The sequence below is a fragment of the Acanthochromis polyacanthus genome, chromosome 15, assembly GCF_021347895.1.
Source record: "Acanthochromis polyacanthus isolate Apoly-LR-REF ecotype Palm Island chromosome 15, KAUST_Apoly_ChrSc, whole genome shotgun sequence".
Taxonomy (NCBI): Eukaryota; Metazoa; Chordata; class Actinopteri; family Pomacentridae; genus Acanthochromis; species Acanthochromis polyacanthus.
The window spans coordinates 29,309,046-29,329,725 of NC_067127.1; the positions used below are offsets into that span (position 1 = coordinate 29,309,046).

Genomic DNA, 20,680 nt, shown 5'->3' on the forward strand with positions numbered 1-20,680 from the left:
ATCACTTCCCAGGTAGACTTTCGTGGTAACCATAGCAACGCGCCTGTTTGCAAATGGCTTACCGGCAGAAACTTGACAGCTTAAAAATTAAAGTAAATAACGATGTCTGAGACTCAAAGCTGCCACAGTTCATCTTCAACGCTCGAAGAAAGAGTTTTTACACCTGATATTCTGGTTTCTGAGAGCGATGAGAAGTTCCTCCGGTCTCTATATGAGTTTATCGAACACGAAAAGAAGTATCTGCAGAGTCCAGAGGAAGGTCCGGACGAGCTTAGATACATCATCTACCGCTTCGTGTTTCATAAGGTATTAAATAGATGGAAATGAACAGGATGAAGAGCAAAAGTGAAGAAATGACAGCTTTTTGAAAACATGAGGAGGTTACAGTGATATCAGAAACAAATTTTATTTTTTAAATCCTAAAAACAGTTTGTAAGGAAAAACATGGCCATATAGAGGCTTAAAGCAACGATAAGGAGAAATAAAATGTTTAAAATACTAAGCACTAATATTAATTAAAAAACTACCACATATATCCTCAAGACATGAATTCAAAACAGTTATTTCAAAACTTCAAACCAAAAGTCGTAAAATTATTGTCAATAGCAAAATAACTAAAATGAGACACAAAAATGACTACAAAGAGAAGATAAAACAGCTAAAACTAGATTTAAACAAAGACACCAAACTCCCTCCCTAAACAACCACAAAAAGAAGCACAACTACAAAGAAAATGACTAAATACGATCCAAACCATCAACACACTGATGCAAACTTGCAACGAAGAGATTCATAATTAGAGACTAAAACTGAAAAGAGACTCAAACCAACTACAAAGACAAACAAAATGGCCACAAAGAGAGAGCTAAACAGCTTTAATGACATCACAAATATTCAGAAATAGCGTTATAGCAATAATTCACTCAAAATGATCATAAAAAGAAGCATAGTCACAGAAAAGAGCAAGAAAATTATTATAAGACTCGAAATTGACCACAGAGAGATGCAAAATGACAACAAGAGAGTCAAAATTACTGCAAACAGAAATAAAACAACTTCAAAGAGACACAAAATGACAAGGAGTCAAAATTAAGACACAGAGATAAAATACAACCATACACAGTAACAGCTGAAAATAAATAGCAAAGAAATACAGAACAACAAAAACACAATATATGATAATATATGAGCATTTAATATCAGTTGTATGTCTGTCCTATTTCTGGCAGGTGATTGGACGAGCCACAGGCTATAAGAGGCTTCTGTTGACCATAAAGGCTGAATATGATGACACCATCAAGGAGTTGAAGAAGAGGGAGGATGAAGTCCAGGCGGCTCAGCACTCTCAGTTGTCTTCCATGTCACAGGTAGAATCACTGATGACCTGCAGGGGACGATCTGCTCAGTTGACAAACAGGTGAGATGTCTGTGTTTACAATCATTTTTACGCACCGTGGGCTCATTTTCATTGCAGTGTAAAGTCTTCCATCTCTATGGAAACAAAACAACTATGACTAGAAGAAAAGAGAACTTAGAAATGTGCTCTGTGCAGTATGACACAGTTAGAATGATACAAATACTAGACAAAAAAGATGGCTCTACATCCTGTGGATATTTTCCTGTTTTTTTTTTAATTTGCTTCCATACTTGTCTCCTCTGTCTGCAGTTCAGCCCAAAAACTCACAAAGAGCTTCAGTGTTGCACTGAAAACCACAATTTTCACAGAATTTTAAATAAGAAATACAGAATGGAGTCATTTTAGTGACATATCTTAATAGCTTTTAAGCTTAGATTTCAGTTTTTCCTAACAGAAATCCTAGATGATTTATTAAGGAAATCATGTGCAGAAGTTGAAGTTTCAGTTTTTATAGTGTTTTGCTGATAGTTTTAAATTTTGTTGATTTCCCCCCCCAATAAATGTCTTTTAAATGCACTGGCAGATTCTGAGTTTAAGAAAGTTATTTACTGAAGTCACTCTTGTTTTTAAGATACGTTTTTTCATTGCAAATGTTCTATATCGAACAAAGGTTCATGCTTGTTGATTTGCTGGTGTTTCCTGCATATTATTGAAGTTCACATTACAGATGGCTGAATGACCAGACTGACAAACCAATTGTGTTGTGAAGTCAAGTCAGTTTTTTTTGTCCAGTGGGGATAAAAAATGGAATAGAAGAGAAATGCTTTATTAATCCCCAAGGGGAAGTTTGATTGTTACAGTAGAGTAGTACAGCTACCGCCACCATGAATGCAAATAAATAAAAATATATTGTAAGTAAAAATAAACAATAAGACTGTTACAATCCAACCTCAAGGGTCAAGATGTAACAAAATGACTAGATGTTGTTGGTTCAGGTAAAAGAATTTATTGCTCAGTGGCAAATTGAGCATAAAAGTGGTCAACAAACAAAACAAGGCTGGTGTTGCCAAATCAAAGAATAAAATGAAACCAAATGAACGCCAACAGAATTCACAAACTATATGGGGGAAAAAAAATAAAACCATTAAACTCCCCAGCCAAACTTAAACACAGAAGCAACACCCACCACAAGTAACACAAACAGGTGAACAGAACTAACTAAACAAAACTGGTGCCTCTAAACACATTTGACACACAGTACGCAAAGGCTCAAATTACCACAGAGCTTCTTCCTAAAGTTGGTGGACAGTCTCCACTCAGTCTGGGGGTTCCACACCAAATTAGCAGCCACCAACAGAAGCTCTAAATGACCGTAGTCGCTCCTCAATGACTATGGACTTGACGGACCACATATGAACACAAATAATGCACAGAGACACCAGACAAACTGGTCAGAAATACCAGCTACAGTTTTGGTTGCAGATATATACACTATATTGCCAAAAGTATTCACTCACCCATCCAAATAATCAGAATCAGGTGTTCCAATCACTTCCATGGCCACAGGTGTATCAAATCAAGCACCTAGGCATGCAGACTGCTTTTACAAACAGTGAAAGAATGGGTCACTCTCAGCTCAGTGAATTCCAGCGTGGAACTGTGATAGGATGCCACCTGTGCTACAAATCCAGTCGTGACATTTCCTCACTCCTAAATATTCCACAGTCAACTGTATTATAAGAAAGTGGAAGTGTGTGGGAACGACAGCAACTCAGTCACCAAGTGGTCGGCCACGTAAACTTATGGCGCGGGGTCAGCGGATGCTGAGGTGCATAGTGCCAAGAGGTGGCCAACTTTCTGCAGAGTCAATCACTACAGACCTTCAAACTTCATGTGGCCTTCAGATTAGCTCAAGAACAGTGCTTCAGCAGAGAGCTTCTGGAATGGGTTTCAATCGCCGAGCAGCTGCATCCAAGCCATACATCACCAAGTGTAATGCAAAGTGTCAGATGCAGTGGTGTAAAGCAATGGTTCTCAACCCTGTTCCTCAGGACCCCATGTCCTGCATGTTTTAGATGCTTCCCTGCTCCAACACACCTGACTCAAATGATCAGCTCGTCATCAGGCTTCTGCAGAGGCTTGATGACGAGCTGATCATTTGAATCAGGTGTGTTGGAGCAGGGAAGCATCTAAAGCATGCAGGATAGTGGGTCCTGAGGAACAGGGTTGAGAACCACTGGTGTAAAGCACACTGCCACTGGACTCTAGAGCAGTGGAGACGCCTTCTCTGGAGTGACCAATCAAGCTTCTCCATCTGGCGATCCGATGGACGACTCTGGGTTTGGCAGTTGCCAGGAGAATGATACTTGTCGGACTGCATTGTGCCAAGTGTAAAATTTTGTGGAGGGGGGGGGGTTATGGTATGGGGTTGTTTTTCAGGAGCTGGGCTTGGCCCCTTAGTTCCAGTGAAAGGAACTCTGAATGCTTCAGCATATCAAGACATTTTGGACAATTCCATGCTCCCAACTTTGTGGGAACAGTTTGGAACTGGCCCCTTCCTCTTCCATCATGACTGTGCACCAGTGCACAAAGCAAGGTCCACAAAGACATGGATGACAGAGTCTGGTGTGGATGAACTTGACTGACCTGCACAGAGTCCTGACCTCAACCTCTGATAGAAACCATTGGGATGAATTAGAGCGCAGACTGAGAGCCAGGCCTTCTAGTCCAATATCAGTGTGTGACCTCACAAATGCGCTTCTGGAAGAATGGTCAAAAATTCCCATAAACATACTCCTAAACCTTGTGGACAGCCTTCCCAGAAGAGTTGAAGCTGTTATAGCTGCAAAGGGTGGACCGACATCATATTGAACCCTATGGATTAGGAATGGGATGTCACTTACATTCATATTCAAGTCAAGGCAGGTGAGTGAATACTTTTGGCAATATAGTGTACTTGTGTGTGGTGATTGCTGGAGTCTTCTGGGAGGAGGAGTCATCGTGGTGGACCAATCCAACGTGTCGGGAGGCGGGGAGGACCAGGGCTGGAAAGAGGTCTGCAGCTCCATGAGTCCCAGGTGTAATCTGGAGCTCAGTCTTCAGCCATGTGTAATCAATCCCCTCTCCACAAGCCATCCAGGCACAGAAGTTGTATAAAGTCCATTTTCAAACACACAGCTAGAGACTGTAACAAAGACAAATAAAATGTAGAATAAGTATAAAATACACTATAATTAAAAATGTCATATGTGAATACGGGGCTGCACAGTGGGCTAGTGGTTAGCACTTTTGCCTTGCAGCAAGAAGATCCCTGGTTCGCGTCCCGGCTTTCCTGGGATCTTTCTGAATGGAGTTTGTATGTTCTCCCTGTGCATGCGTGGGTTTTCTCCGGGCACTCCGGCTTCCTCCCACACTCCAAAAATATGCTGAGGTAGATTGATAACTCTAAATTGTCCGTAGGTGTGAGTGTGATTGTTTGTCTGTATATGTAGCCCTGTAACAGACTGGCGACCTGTCAAGGGTGTCCCCTGCCTTCGCCCGCGTCAGCTGGGATAGGCTCCAGCGACCCTAGTGAAGATAAAGCGGTGTACAGAGAATGGATGGATATGTGAAATAAGAATGTTAGCGTTGTATGTGTAGTGTAATAATATGACTGGTGTTACAAATTACCCTAACAAGTGTAAGTATTATAGTTAAGACTCTATAGTGTTTATTTATGGTGTGAATTTTCCCGAGGAATTAAATATTGATGATTTACACCAAAAAAAAAATCTGTGTCTCTTTGTAGAATCTCCCTCATTCGGACTAAAACGGCAGAACTTAAAGAGCTGATCAATAGACTGAAGTCACGCAAAGACCAGAGCAGCTGGATTCCAGGTACTGATCACAACTCAGTGTATCATGCTGTGCGTTAGAAATGTACTTTTTTTTTTTTTTTTTGCAGCTTTCTCTGCTTTCTGGACGTATATTTTTTTTCGTCACACGGCTGCAGCCTGGTACTGATCGATGCAGTGTTGGCTTGCCACACTGACACAAATGTGCATTTCAGCGTTTTCCGGCTTACAGTAGGTGTGAACGTAAACACTGCTGTGAATCTCTACCTCAAATCCTCTGACTTGTTTCAGATGATGAAAATTCCCTGCAGGTTCACCGAAAGTTGTGGAAGAGCTGCTGAGTGGGTTTGCTGTGCTTAGGCACAAAGGCTCTGAGCTGTTAATATATCTTTTTGGAAATGACACAAACAAGCAAAGTATTACTAAATGACCACGAAATGAGACACTAAATTATTCAAAATGACCTTGAAATGAACATAATTAGTACTACCAAAAGACACAAAGTGACCAAAACAAGAAACTAAAATATCACAAAGTGACTATAAAGAGACACAAATGCACCTTGTTTTTTACTGTGAAGCACTTTGGTCACCCCCTTTGGACTATTGTAAATGGCTATGATAATAAACTTTGACTAATTGATCAAAGAAGTAAAAAAAATGAAATGTAAAATGACCATGAACCTGCAAATGGATACAAAACAGTGGTTCGGGAAAAAATTATGCAAAATGTCAGCCAGAGATTTAAAGGGACCACACAAAGTATTACAAAATGACCATAAAAAACATACTAAAGAAGCCAGTTTGTTGCTGTTGGGATCTCTGTTCTCAGGGATCCGTTAACTTTTAACCTCTCGTCTGTCTAGTGTCACACTGTTACTTCTATTAAAGCCATCCGTGTCGTCCTGCAGGTGTGACGGTGTATCAGTCTTATCATCTCGACTTTCTTAACCAACACCTGGAGGAGCTGAAGAGTCACAGAGCTGCTCTGATGGACACCAAGAGTCGGTGTGTTCCTCTGGATGTCAAAAACAAGATGGACGCTCAGCTGCAGTCCGCCAAGCGCCGCAGAGAAAAGCTGAACACCGAGAACCAAAATCTGAGAATCCTGTAAGATCAGAAACACTGAAGCTGCTGCTGCACACATCACAGACTCACTTTACATCAGAATCACTTGTGTTCAGGGAAAGATGGGTAAATACATCATTCATCTTTAAATTTAAATACATGTACAGCTTCTCAGTAAAACTTGACTCAAAGACAGACTAGCAGGTGTGTAAAAACTTTACTTTTGCTCTGAATTAGTGAGTTAAAACACCTGACAGGTCTGCACTCATTAAAATATCCAGATAGAGATTCATTCTGGATATTTTGTTTGGCTTCACCATTGTTCTGCAACTGAAATTGATTATTAAATGCTCCAAAGAGCCTCTCAACTTGACCTTCTTATCAACAAACAGCAGACCCACACAGTTGGATGAGCTGCTGAACTCAGTGGAGCATTTAGCAGCAAAACAGCAGCTTCAGTCTGACACAAACAGACACACAATAACTACAAGAGAGGCATGAAAAGAACATAAACACACACTACAACATCCATCCATCCATTATCTATATGTAACAGCTGACTTAGGGTGAAGCCAGGGCACATTGAAAGAGAAAGACACAAAGCAGCTACAAAATGAGATAATACAACTACACCAATACATAGATTGACAATAAAAATGCCAACATTCACAATCAAACTTTAAAGGTGATGATATAAATTTGTGTTGGACATAAACAAGTGGACAAACGATTTGTTAGTGCACGTTTAAAATGACGTTTTGACTTTGTGTCTGCAGATATAAGCGTATGAAGAAAGTGTGCGACTGTCTGAGCAGCTGGGAGGAGGAAGAACAAAAGCTTCCTCTGGAGGAACTCATCAGTTCCACACTGGAGAACATCAGACAGACTGACGGTGAGACACTGATTAGAAAACATAAGAAACTATCCATCCATTCTCTAGACACCGCTTTATCCTCACTAGAGTCGCAGGGGGTGCTGGAGTCTATCCCAGCTGACTCGGGCGAAGGCAGGGGACACCCTGGACAGGTCGCCAGTCTGTCACAGGGCTACACATACAAACAGTCACACTCACATTCACACCTACAGGCAATTTAGAATAATCAATTAACCTCAGCATGTTTTTGGACTGTGGGAGGAAGCCGGAGTGCCCGGAGAAAACCCACGCATGCACAGGGAGAACATGCAAACTCCATGCAGAAAGATCCCAGGCCCAGGCCGGGATGTGAACCGGGGATCTTCTTGCTGCAAGGCGAAAGTGCTAACCACTATGCCACTGTGCAGCCACACAAGAAACTAAGAAAATTTTATTTTTTCCGAAGATATTGCTCAGAAAAAAAATTAAAAATTAAGAACTATTACATCGCCTAATTGGAAAACAATAGGATACAAGTTTGATACATTACTAAAAGTAGACATAACTAAAGTAAAATATGAGTAGAATAAAATAGAAAACTAAGAAGTGATACTGCCAATAATTCTAAGGTAGAAAAGTAATATGTGAAAATTAATTATTGCAAACAAAACTGAGATACTACAATAATATTAAACTAATATTGCACAAAATACCCAGAAAGTAATATTGAAAATGAGACTGTTGCAGGATAAAGAGCGTTTCATTCAGCTTTAAAATCCTAAACAGGCCTCATATGTGGTAGAAAGCGTCTCAGTTTGTGATAATGTCGGTGTTGCATTCAGGGTACTTCATTGTATAGGATTTACTTTTCATTTTATGTTTTCTCTTCTTTATGTAGTGTTGGATGAAGATGCTCGCAGCATCAACGCTGAGCTGTTTGAGAGCCAAGAGCCGAAAGGATTGGACGAGTCCGCTCTCCTGAGAGCTCACCTGGACAGGTGATGCATTCAGACAGTGACTTTGATCAGAATTTTACCTGTCAGACTAAATTCTCCTCCCTGGCAGGTTCATGGAGCTTTTTGACTCGGCTCAGTTTGAGGAAGCTGCTGTACTTGCTGCCAGAAACCCTCCAGGAGTCTTGAGGAACCTCAACACCATGGAGATGTTTAAAGGTGGACAAAACACAATAAAACACACAACAAAACATACACATCTGTAGATTTTATCAACATGTTCTGAAAAAAAATCTTCACATAGATTTATGCAATGGTCTTCACTGTACTTAAAAAAACAAGTTATTAAATCTGACAAAAAAAAATACAGCACAGATGCACACAATGACCACATAGAGGCACTATACAACTCTGAAGAGAGACAAATCAACAACATAAAGGTTTAAAATGACCAAAGAGACACAAAACAACCACACTGATCACAAAAAAATCAAACAACACAAAACAACTACAGCTATACAGTTTGTCAGATGTGGATGCTGTTTATTTGTGTGGGGATTTCAACAGTCGTATTGGTAATCTTGATGACAGTATAAGTGATGTCGATGACATACCTAACAGGAAGAATCTAGATAGCTTTGTTAATAGCTACGGAGAAATGTTGATAGAATTCTTTAGAGATGTTTAATGCTGTGTCCTCAATGGTAGAATACATTTGGGTAAGGACAACTTCACCTCTATTTCTATTAAATGGAAAGCTGTGGTAGAGTCTATTATTGCTCAGCATGAAAGTATAAGTAATTGTGTTAAGTTCGGGGTTTTCACCCCTAAGGAGCTAATGGACAGAGTTGGAGATGAAGGCTTCTTTCTACTGAGGGGTAGATGTAAATTACCTGATCATTCTCTAATGTTGGTACAAATTCATGTAAGACTTCACTCTGTTAAAGAATAGCTGCATTTATTGTATGCTAAGAAAACTATAGTACAGCGATGACTTCCTGAGTCATTTTTGTCCTCTAGCCACAGTAGTACTGTATTACAAAATTTTGCAGAACAACTGGGAAATATTACGAATAATCAAAGTGATTTGAATGCTTGGTATGATAGATTCTGTGGCTATGTCTATACAGTGTTAAATGTGCATGTTAACAGCCATAAAACCTTCCGAAATTCTTATAAATCCTACTGGAATCATGATTTGCAGGCTCTATGGGATACCCTAAGAATAGCAGAGAAGTGTTTTCTGAGATGTAAGAACAAAATGTTGAGGGAAAGGTTGAAGATGGAATTTAAGGAAAAGAAAACCAAATTTGACAGAAGATTACGCATAATTAAGGGCAGTTTTAATAGAGGTCTTTCTTTGCATATTGACCACTTACAAACTCATGACCCACAAAGGTTTTGGAATGAAATTAACAAATTGGGGCCCCAAGAAGCTAAGGGAGATTCCCATGGAGGTAAAACTAGAGAATGATGAATGTAGCCATGTCTTAGGGGATGTACTACAGAGATGGGAGAAGGATTTTGCAGATTTGTTTGCTGTGAGTAATGAGTCATTTGATGATGTTTTTCTGAAAGAAAAAATGAGTTTGAAAGAATTATTGGAATGTCCAATGAAAGCTGATGATGATAACTGTAATATATTTTTGAATGGAAATTTTTCTGTAGAAGAGGTACAAAATGTAAGAGGTAAATTGAAAAAGCTACTGGAATTGATGAAATCTCCTATGAAGTCTTAAAGTCGCTGAGGTTATTCAATGTATTATATGAACTATTTCAGTTTTGTTTTGACAGTGGCACCATTCCTACACAGTGGCAGAAGTCTGTTATAAAACCTATTCCTAAATCTACTAAAAATGGCCCCAAGCTGCCTCTTTGCTATAGGGGTATAAGTCTAATTAGTTGTGTGTGTATAAGTTGTATTCATCAATTTAAAATCGCAGACTTGTAGGACAGGTGCGCTTGTGGATGAACAAAACGGATTCAGAAAATCTAGAGCTTTATTGACCGTATATTTGTAGTCAGTTCCCTAATACAAGCAAGAATTAAGGAGAATAGATCTACTTTTGCTTGTTTTATTGACTTTAGGAAGGAGTTTGATTCAATTATTAGAGAGCTTCTTCAATACAGGCTTTGAAAATCTGGTGTTAATGGAAAGTTTTATTTTGCCATCAAGTCCCTTTACCAGGCTCCTGTTGCTTGTGTTCAAGTTAATGAATACAGAACACGATGGTTTTCCCAACAATTCGGTGTGAAGCAAGGAGATGTCTTGTCACCAACACTGTTTTCAATTTATGTCAATGATTTAGCTGTTCAGATCAAGGCCCCTAACTTGGGAGTTAAAGTTGGTGATCAAACCTTGTGGATATTATTATATGCGAATGATGTAGTTCTGCTTGCCGAAAATGGAAAAAAAACTTGCAGAGTATGCTGAACACTGTAGAGGAATGGTGCTGGAAATGGAGACTAGTGATAAATCAAGATAAAATACAAATTGTACATTTCAGGAGAAAATCATTGGAGAAAAGTTCAGTTACTTTAAATTTTGGTCCAATAGTGCTGTCATCTACTGAGCAGTATAAATATCTTGGGGTGACATTGGATGAACACATGACATTTAAGGAAGCTATCGATGTTTTAGCTCCGTCAGCAGGGCTCTGGGATCTGTACTGAACAAAGTTAAGCATTGTGGTAATCTAGGATTCCATACTTATACACAACTATACAATTCATGTGTCTGCCCGGTGTCTGACTATGCTTCTGGTTTGGGGGCTTCCGGGAACATACAAGTTGTAATACGGTGCATCACAGAGCAATTCGATCATTTCTGGGAGATCATAAATTTCCTTCTGCATTGGCCATTACTGGAGATATGGGATGGGAACCCCCAAACATCAAACATAAATGCCAAATGCTTCATCTTTGGAACAGATTGGTGAAGATGTCAAATCAGAGAATCACAAAAAGGTCTTTAATTGGGGCATCTCCAATCTTCACCCCTGGGCAAACGAGATGAAGTCTTTATTCCATTTGAATAACTCATCATTTATTTTTCATAATAAGTTATTATGTGGCATTGAGGAGATGACGAGTAATATGTTTCTAAGGTTTAGAGAAAAATGATCTGTTGATATTTGGTATAAACCAAAGTTATGAACTTATAAAAGATAGGTACAGTGTGGAACCTTATGTTAAGTATAATTTAAGAAAAAGACAGAGATCCCTGTGTGCACAGCTACGTTCAGGAACATTACCATTAGCTTTAGAGACTGGGAGGTTTAATGCTACTCCAGAGAAGGTAAGACTGTTTGCTGTGTAATTTAGGTGAAGTTGAGAATAAGGTTCATTTTGTGTTTTACTGTCCTGTATATGAAGATGTAAGAGAGGTACTTTTCAGTAAGATGTCCTCTGTTTATTTTGATTTATTTTGGTTGGATGACCATGAAAAACTAGAGTTTTGTTTTAGAAGAGGAATCTTTTTCAAGGCAGAATTTCTTTGCCAGGCCTGGGATAAAAGGCAACATATTTTGTTTAAAGATTGAGGAGCAAAATATTGTGTTGTTTGAGATGTATTGTTGCAATGCTGGTATATTGGTGTCTTGTAAACCCATGAGGGTTGGGCACACTTCTGTGCATGACACGAAAATAAAGAAATCAATCAACTACAAACAGGCTATAAATAAACACAAACTGACCACAAAGAGAGAAAATGACTACCAAAAATAAAGAACAATCCAACACTGACATATGGAAGCCAGTTTCCGCCACTTGAAAAAAAAAAAAGTCAAATGCTATCTCATAATTATGACTTTGTATCTCATAATTATGAGATGGCATTTGACTTTTTTTTTTTTTCAAGTGGCGGAAACAGGCTTCGATACTGACGGAATACAACTACATAGACACAAAAAAGTCCTTAACAAGACACAAAATGAGCCTAAAGAGATGCAAAACAAATACAGTTACAGATAAAGACTACAAAGAGACCCCAAATCACCACAAGACGTCTTAAATGAGACACAAAATGGCTTCAACTACACAGAAAACAACTACACAGACTAACAAAACAAAATGCCCACAAACAGACATAAAACAACTACAAAGTAACACAAAAAGACCACAAGGAAACACCTTGAGCGGGCAGTCGTGTAGCAGAGGTTGCCAGCCTTTTACAAGCTTCATGAGACACAGTGTGACTTTGTGTCTACAGCACATGTGACGTTTGTACACCTGTCTGCCTATACCTGTCTCCTCCTGTGTCAGGTGTGTCGGGCCCTCCAGGCTCCGTCCCTCCATCTCTCCTGTTCTTCAGAGCTCTGCTGATCAGCGTCCAGACCGGCGGTGAGCTGTTAGCTGATTTATCTCTGCAGGGCGTCATCTGTGCTCTGCAGCAGGGAGATCTGAGGCTGGTCGTCTTTGCTGTCACCCAGAACAAGTAAAGTACTGACTGATTTGTTAATTGATAGAGCGATTGGATAAACTCAGCTCCTGGTCTCTTCTTACTCTGTCCTTTCAGACTCACTTTGTCTGAGGAGCTGGGCGATGTGCTGACTGAACATGCTCAGAGGAACCCCTCAATGGCCGACACGTGTCTGACATTGGCCACCATCGTCTACGAGGCCTGCAGGCTGCACAGGAAGTCTGCACTGAGCATGTGCAGGAGAGGTCTGATCCATGGCGCTGCAGAGTTCATGAAGCACCGTAGCGATGTCACAGCCGGTCAGTGTGTGGTTTTAAAACCGTGTAGTGGCAACACAAAATGACCACAACAAGACACAAAACAATTACAGAATGACTCAAAATGACCACAAAGGGACACACAAAAAAAAACTACGGGAAGACACAAAAGACTATAAAGACGCACATAATGTCACAAAAGGACCACAAAGAGATACCCTACGACTACATAGACTCAAAAGACGACACACAAGAAGATGATAGAGAAATAAAAATCGCCACAAAGTGACATAAAAATTTCCAAAAAGACAGCATTGAGAAATAAGATGACTACAAAGAGACGCGCAATAACTAGACACAAGATGGCAAAAATGAAGCACAAAATGATCGTAAAAACATAAAAAACGTAGCATAAAGTCACAAAATAACCACAAAGACACACAGTACAACTACAAGAAGCTACAAAGCAACTACTCAAGGATTACAAAAGGACAGTATTGACAAACAAAACAACCCCAAAGACCCACAAAATCACCACAAAGACACAAAATGACTACGAGACTTACAATAACTGGAAAGAGATACAAAACAATAGAAAGACACAATATGACCACAAAGCATTACAATTACGCACAAAATGACCAAATGCACACAGTATGGCCACAAAGAGACCTATAATGACTTAAAGACACAAAAAAATGACAATAATGTGACACTAATCAAAATTAAGATCACTTGTTTAGGATGAGATGCTGTTAAAAAAAAAAAAAAAACTTCCTAAGCACAGCTCTAGAGATATTGTTTGTGTTGACCTGTCTCTCCTTCAGAGGACTGTATGTGGGTTCTATGTCGCTCGCCCAGCCTCTCCCTCCTCCAGCTGCTGATGGAGCCTCGACAGGGCCGGGAGGCCATCTTGCCAGTGGGCACAGCCTGTGTAGCTCTACTGGTTGACCCTCAGCATCAACAGTTAGCGCTGCAGCTGCTGGACACTTTCATCTGCCAAGGACCCGGTAAAACACCCACAAGACCCAAAACGACTACGGAAAGACACAAAATGTCAAACAGATACTTGCGACACAAAAAAGGTAGCATAGATCATATGGGATGACCATAGAGAGACACACTCTGACTACAAAGACCCAACAGACTTGACAAATGCACACAAAAAGGTTACAGAGATATAAAATCACAACAAAGAAACAGAACGGCCACATACATGCAAAAAATGACTATAAGACCAATATAGACACAAAAGATGGCTGCAAAATAAACTACAGGGCGAATTCAAAATGATTATGAAGAGACACAAAATGGTAAAAAACAAAACATACACCACATGGGACATATGACTATGACAATATAGACACACAAAATTACTACAGACACTTAAAATCACCATGAAGTGACAACAAACAGCCGCAAAGAGACACAAAATGACTATAAAGTGATATAAAACAGCCACAAAGAAATGCAAAATAACCACTTAGATGCAAAAAATGGCAGAGACACAAAATGATCACAAAGAGGCATAAAGTAACCACTAAGACACACACAAGGATCTCAAAAAGATACAAAATTAAAACACAGCAAAGACACACAATATGACCACACAAGTGCAAAAAATGACCATTAATAGACACAAAATAACCCCAGAAAACATCTGAATGCCCACCAAAACACACAAATCAACCACAAATAGACACAAAATTACCACAAAGTGAAATAAAATAGCCACGAAAACAAAATATTACTGCAAAGACACACACAGTAACTACTTCTATCTTCAGGGGTTTTGCAGGAGGTGATACTGGAGGACAACGGCTCCTCGGTGGACGTTTGGGTCGACGTGGCGTCTCTGTGTTCTGGGCTGAACCGGGCCGACCTTAGCCGAGCCGTTCTCTCCGTCCTGGTGGAGCAAAGTGGAACCAGAATCCTGAGTCCAGATCTGCAGGGAGCAGAACTCATGGAGCACATCTTCCTGTAACCATGAAGGCAGAGAGACTAAGCATTATTACGCTGCCTCCTCTGAGAATAAAGCGACACAAATGATCTGGCAGTTTGTGTTGAAACTCTAAACAATTTGTAGGTCACTTTACTGCTCCTGTCACATTTTTCTTCACTGTGGGTTAATTTTTCACTGCAGTATGAAGTCCTGCATCTCTGGAAATAGCACAACCATGAAGAAGGAGTGAGAACTTAGAAATGTCTTCTGTGCAGAATGACACAGAAGAACGGAAAGTTGAAACAAAAGCAATGAGACACAAAATGACTGCAAAAGCTCAGTACAATGACAGACACAAAACGAGAAGCAAACAACTACACAAAGACACAAAATTACCAGAAATACTCACAGAATGACCGCAAATAAACACAAATTTACCATAAAGATACATAAATGACGACAAAGAACAAAGACACACAAAATTACCTTAAATTGACACACAATGAATATAAAGATACACAAATTGACCACAAATATAATAATAATAACTTTATTTATAAAGCGCTTTCCGTCAAAGTGCTGTACACAGAAATAGAAATAGATAAATAAAAATAAAGACAATAAAAACAGAACAATAAAAAAGACATCAGTAAAACAAACAATTTAGGATTCATATGTAAGAGAAAACAAGTGGGTCTTCAGCTTAAATACATTAATGGACGATGCCTGCCTGATTTCAGCAGGCAGACTGTTCCACAATGTTGGCGCCCGGAAAGAAAAAGCCCGTTCCCCAGCCGTCTTTTTACAGACCTTCGGGATATTCAGAAGTCCAGTCCCCTGAGAACGGAGAGCCCGAGCGGGGACATACAGATTCAGCAGGCTGGATAAATAAGACGGGGCAATTCCATTAACAATTTTATAGGTTAGTAGCACCACCTTAAAGTCTGCTCTAACATGAACTGGTAGCCAATGCAGAGAGGCCAGCCCTGGAGTAATATGCACGTATTTACTTGTTCTGCTCAGAACGTGAGCTGCTGCGTTCTGGACTATCTGCAGACCATGAAGGCTCTTCGTTGGCAGACCTGAGAAAAGGACGTTGCAAACCGTGAGGAAACAAAAGCATGAAATATATACAGAATAATATACAGAAAATGACCACAAATATTGACAAAATGACCACAAATACACACAAAATGACCATATAGACATAACCTTACCATAACAATACACAAAATTACCACAAACGTGCACAAAATTACCATAAAAGAGACAAAAAATGACCATAAAGAGATGCAAAACAAGTTACTAGGACACACAAAATTATCATCCAAACACAAAATGACCTTAAAGAGATGCAAAACAACTACAAAGAGACACAAAACAGCCACAAAGATGCAAATCAACCACAAATATACACAAAATTACTTGAAAGGCACACAAAAAAACATGAATACACACAAAGTGACCAAAAATAGATGCAAAATGACCACAAAGAAACACAAAATGACCAAAAGAAGATGCAAAATGACCACAAATATACACAAAATTACTAGAAAGCTGCTCAAAGCAATCACAAATACACAATGATCATACAGACACAAAGTGACCACAAAGTGACACAATACAGCTACAAACAGACACAAAATGACAACAAAAATTGCCATAAATCGTTAGAATTAAAAACCTTTAATCAACGTTTACATTTGTAACATCTCTGGACTTACAAAAGGCAACAAACACTTTTGTTCTCCTGCGAAGAATCAGAAAATTTTGTCACTTTAAATCTGTTTCATTGTCTCTCATTCATTAAAACAACTGAAATGATTCAGGATAAAAATGTAAAACAGTGACGACTGATGACCAGCAGGTGGAGACAAACTCACAAAGTGAAACGAAAGTCAGACAAACGCCTGCTGACATGTATGGGTAATAATAAAAATATTAATAAGAATAAGAAGAATGTGTGTGATTGATTAAGTACACTGAGACTAATGTTGGTGCACCATCAAACTTTTTATGTTCATCATCCCTTTTCTGCTTATTCAGGTTGAGTTTATGTTAATTTATTATTTCCATAACCACCAATTGTCGCTTATAAACGCCTTTATCATCTCTGCTGGTTTCCATTATTTATGAATAAAAGCAAAGTTAAATGTACATTTATGTTGAATTAAAAACATTTAACTATTATGAAAGAACAAATGCATTTAAACATCTTCATGTGAATTTGAGTATTTGTTTGGCTAAGTTATTAATGTTAAGGAAGAGAGCCTCTGTCTATTTCTGTTTGCTTTTTATTAACTATAATTGTTATTTCTGTCTTATTTTTTATAATGATAACAATGTGGGCCATTTTGGTATTTTTTTTCTTTTACAAAGCTGTTCATTTTTACTTAAAGTGAAATTTGCGGTTTTGTACGGAACCCTTCTCATGACATGGTAAAAAAAATAAATAAATTGTGGCCACGATATAGCTATAATGTGCGCACGAAATACTACTTCGTTCGAACGAAATACTACTTCGTTACCATGAAATACTAATTCGTTCGAATGAAATGCTACTTCGTTCCCACGAAGTAGGTAAAACATGCGCTCGAAATACTAATTTGTAGCCACGAAGTAGGTATAACATGCCCACGAAATGCTAACTAATACTATTAATATCATTCCTGGACAGCTGTGTAAGCAAATCGAGCACACCCTCTCTTCAACCTGCAATAATATGTGTACCTACGAGATGTTCCTAAAATGAGTGTCTTTTCTTAGATGTTCTAGTCCATATCTTGTTATCCCGCATTTAGGAAGTGTAGTGATATGCATAAAAATGTATAGGAACTATGTGAACACAGAGTGCAACCCGGACCTGTATTAATGTAACGCACGACTGTGTGTCAAGCTATGTAGTCCCCACTGAGACATCAGTAAAACACTGGTTAACGCGCACCTAACGTATCCTCTATGTGCCTTCATCATACCACCCATTATTTATACCACCAGTTATTTATTTAGGCCTGTGTTTGATAGCTTGTTGCAACGGGTAGCCTATCTGCTGACATGTCACCCGATTTACAAACTTTTTATCCTCATCCTGTTACTACATGTTGTTTTGTTGTGCTAATATGTAGCCGTAAACTCATTTGTGTCAGTAGGAGCTGCAGCCCTGTGCACATATCAGGACACTTTTCAAGAACAGCTGAGGCGTGTAGGCATACTACTAAGCCAGGTATGTTGAGCATAAAACCAGAGTTTTCTGTGCCACGAAGGTGTCTCTGTTTTAACCTGACTAGATCACCATGCTAACTAAACCTGGTCCGGACCTCATTCTGTTCAGAGTTTCAGCTTGAAATGGTCTTAAAATGTGCCTTTTTCACTCATCATCTCCTCTGAAAGTAGCATCATGTGTGTCAGACTCTCAGCTGAGGGAATAGATAGGCTATATGAAGCGCAGCGTTTAATGATGCTACCGGACGAAGCCGTGCAGTTACGGTAGCGCTCTCTGTATACGTTGCCAAGGGAACCAATAGCCTGTCAGTGATCAGAATTTAACACAGAGTCGCCTTCCCGACACAGAAAATTCCGGTTTTATGCTCAACATACCAGGCTTAGTACTATGCCTACACCCCTCAGCTGCTCTTGAAAAGTGTCCTGATATGTGTGCAGGGCTGGAGCTCCTACAGACACAAATGAGTTTACGGCTACATATTAGCACAACAAAACAACATGTAGTAACAGGATGAGGATAAAAAGTTTGTAAATCGGGTGACACGTCAGCAGATAGGCTACCCGTTGCAACAAAATATCAAATACAGGCCTAAATAAATAACTTCCTAAATGCGGGATAACAAGATATGGACTAGAACATCTAAGAAAAGACACTCATTTTAGGAACATCCCGTAGGTACGGCCCGTACACATATTATTGCAGGTTGTAGAGAGGGTGCGCTCGATTTGCTTACCCAGCTGTCCAGGAATGATATTAATAGTATTAGTTAGTATTTCGTGGGCACGTTATACCGATTTCGGGGCCACAAATTAGTATTTCGAGCACACGTTTTACCTACTTCGTGGGAACGAAGTAGCATTTCCTTCGAACGAATTAGTATTTCGTGGGAACAAAGTAGTATTTCGTGTGCACGTTATAGCTATATTGTGGCCACAATTTATTTATTTTTTTACCATGTCATGAGAGGGGCTCCGCAGTTTTGACTGATAGTATTCCATATTAAATAACCTTAATACTGATGGATCCAGACTGTTTTACCTTCAGATCAAGGCTTTGTGATAAATAAAACTTCACTGCATAAATCTGTAATTATTTTTTCTTTATTTTCTCTAATATTTATTTTTTCAGATAAATACAGGATCATTAGAATAGTTTAGAGAAAAACTGTCTTTGCTGGAAATAGCACCAAGTTATAGTAGCGGAGTAAAAGTTGTAATATTTACCTCTGAACTGTGGTCCTGTAGAAGAATAAAGATGCAAAAAAATGGAAGTAATCAGCCAACAGAAACTCAGAACTGCACTCAAATACTTTACTTGGGTTAGTTAAATTTTCATCTCAGTTAAAATGTGTCTTTTTCTATTTAACCACGCCTGACGGGTACGTCGGCGGGGTTATTGCATTCGGTGCGGTATCTGGTTGGGTAAGTATGTATGTATGTATGTATGTATGTATGTATGTACGTATGTATGTATGTGGCTATGTCTGGTCCGATATCTCTGCAACCGCTGAAGTCAGGATAATCAAACTTGGCACTGAAGATCAGTCTAAGGTCTCCTGCTCAGTTGTGGAGTTACAGGTCAGCAGATCAAGTAGGGAGGGAGATACGTACGATGATCAAAATTGATACATATTGCATCAGTTGTATAGGGAGGACAGGGTTTTCGCCAGCAGAGGGCGTGGTTCTGCCCTCTACTGAGGGCTCATCCAGTTAGTTTCATCAGTGAATTTACAGTAATCCAATTTTTCTTTGCATTTTTCAGTCTTCAGGCTTCATGAGGCTGCAAGTGTCACCATCGGTGTATATTTTGTTTATGTCTAGTTTTCTAGTCTTACTCAGCTGCATTTCAGTCACTATTTTATATTGTTCTGCTGTCTGACAACAGAAAAATGTGCTTTATTGTGAATTCAGCTGTTTCAAAATGCATTTTTGTAGAGCACAGAGAGCAGACGAAAAGCTAACAGATGCAAACAGCTGCTGAGTTTTGACTGAACTGAAAATAAAACATGAATATAGTAACACCTAAGTCCTTGTTTATTGGTTTAAATTAAAGTTCCACAAAGCTCTCACCTTTTAATAAACCATCAAAGCTAATGGTTCCATTCCTCCAGCCCTCTGCTTCCAACTCCCTTTTTCCACCAGTCAGCTCTGCATTGCCTTCACTATACTGTTATGCTAACTTACATACTGTTTGAATTTTACTGCTAGCTATATATGGAGTATGTTTAATGTCAGAGCCGTACATCATAAGAGTAAATTATGAGTCAGTTTTCAATGTTAGCTTATACTTTGTCTGTGTCACATATCCTGTCATGCATGTATCCAAATGTGTGTTGTGTTTTCCTTGCTTTCCCACCACTCCCTCTTCTCCCATCCCTCCCCCTTGCCCTCTTCTGTCCTTCTCAACCCGCCCGGCCAGCAGGCAGATGGGTCCCCCCTATATAGAGCCGGGTTCTGCTCGAGGTTTCTTCCCTGTTAAAAGGGTGTTTTTCCTTGCCACTGTCGCCTTTGGGCTTGCTCTGGGGGTCAGGCATTTGGGTTCTGTAAAGCGTCTTGAGACGAGTTGACTGTAATTGACGCTATATAAATAAAATTGAATTGAATTGAATTGAATTGAAATTAGCCGCAACCGTGAATCCATTTGGCTTTATTGGCTCTTCAGTTTGAGTATTTTCCTACTTTTTGGTATCACAGTGACTCTGAAAAAAAACATTTGTTTTTCTTACTCTGTATGCACTTGGAAACACTCAAGTAAAGTGGATGTTTGCTTGTTGTT

At 39.3% G+C, this 20,680-nt stretch overlaps 1 protein-coding gene and 2 long non-coding RNA genes across 4 annotated transcripts in view; 2 read left to right on the plus strand and 1 right to left on the minus strand.

The window, feature by feature from the left end:
* The window catches only part of LOC127537431 (uncharacterized), a 292,103-nt gene extending 279,405 nt beyond the window's left edge, over positions 1-12,698 (minus strand). Inside the window, exons 1-4 of the long non-coding RNA XR_007947056.1 lie at positions 12,586-12,698; positions 12,308-12,482; positions 8,147-8,257; positions 4,004-4,541 (exon numbers count right to left, since the gene is read on the minus strand). This is a non-coding gene — a long non-coding RNA (uncharacterized LOC127537431). The remainder of the gene's footprint in view (positions 1-4,003; positions 4,542-8,146; positions 8,258-12,307; positions 12,483-12,585) is intronic.
* Positions 22-17,130, plus strand: LOC110965435 (clathrin heavy chain linker domain-containing protein 1). Of its 2 annotated transcripts, XM_022214482.2 has the most exons (11): positions 22-306; positions 1,230-1,417; positions 5,145-5,233; positions 6,101-6,299; positions 7,034-7,149; positions 8,009-8,108; positions 8,176-8,282; positions 12,327-12,498; positions 12,580-12,782; positions 13,568-13,750; positions 14,528-17,130. In XM_022214482.2, exons 1-11 carry the CDS (start codon positions 103-105, stop codon positions 14,722-14,724), a joined length of 1,758 nt encoding a protein of 585 aa, XP_022070174.1. In that variant the 5' UTR covers positions 22-102; the 3' UTR covers positions 14,725-17,130. The 2 variants fall into 2 exon arrangements, with proteins under 2 accessions (XP_022070174.1, XP_051815596.1); XM_051959636.1 differs by lacking the exon at positions 13,568-13,750.
* A 1,218-nt stretch (positions 17,131-18,348) lies between these two features.
* LOC127537447 (uncharacterized) lies at positions 18,349-20,512 on the plus strand. Its single transcript, XR_007947071.1, has 2 exons — positions 18,349-18,580; positions 19,418-20,512. It is a non-coding gene; the product is annotated as an uncharacterized LOC127537447 (long non-coding RNA).
* Positions 20,513-20,680: the final 168 nt, after the last annotated feature.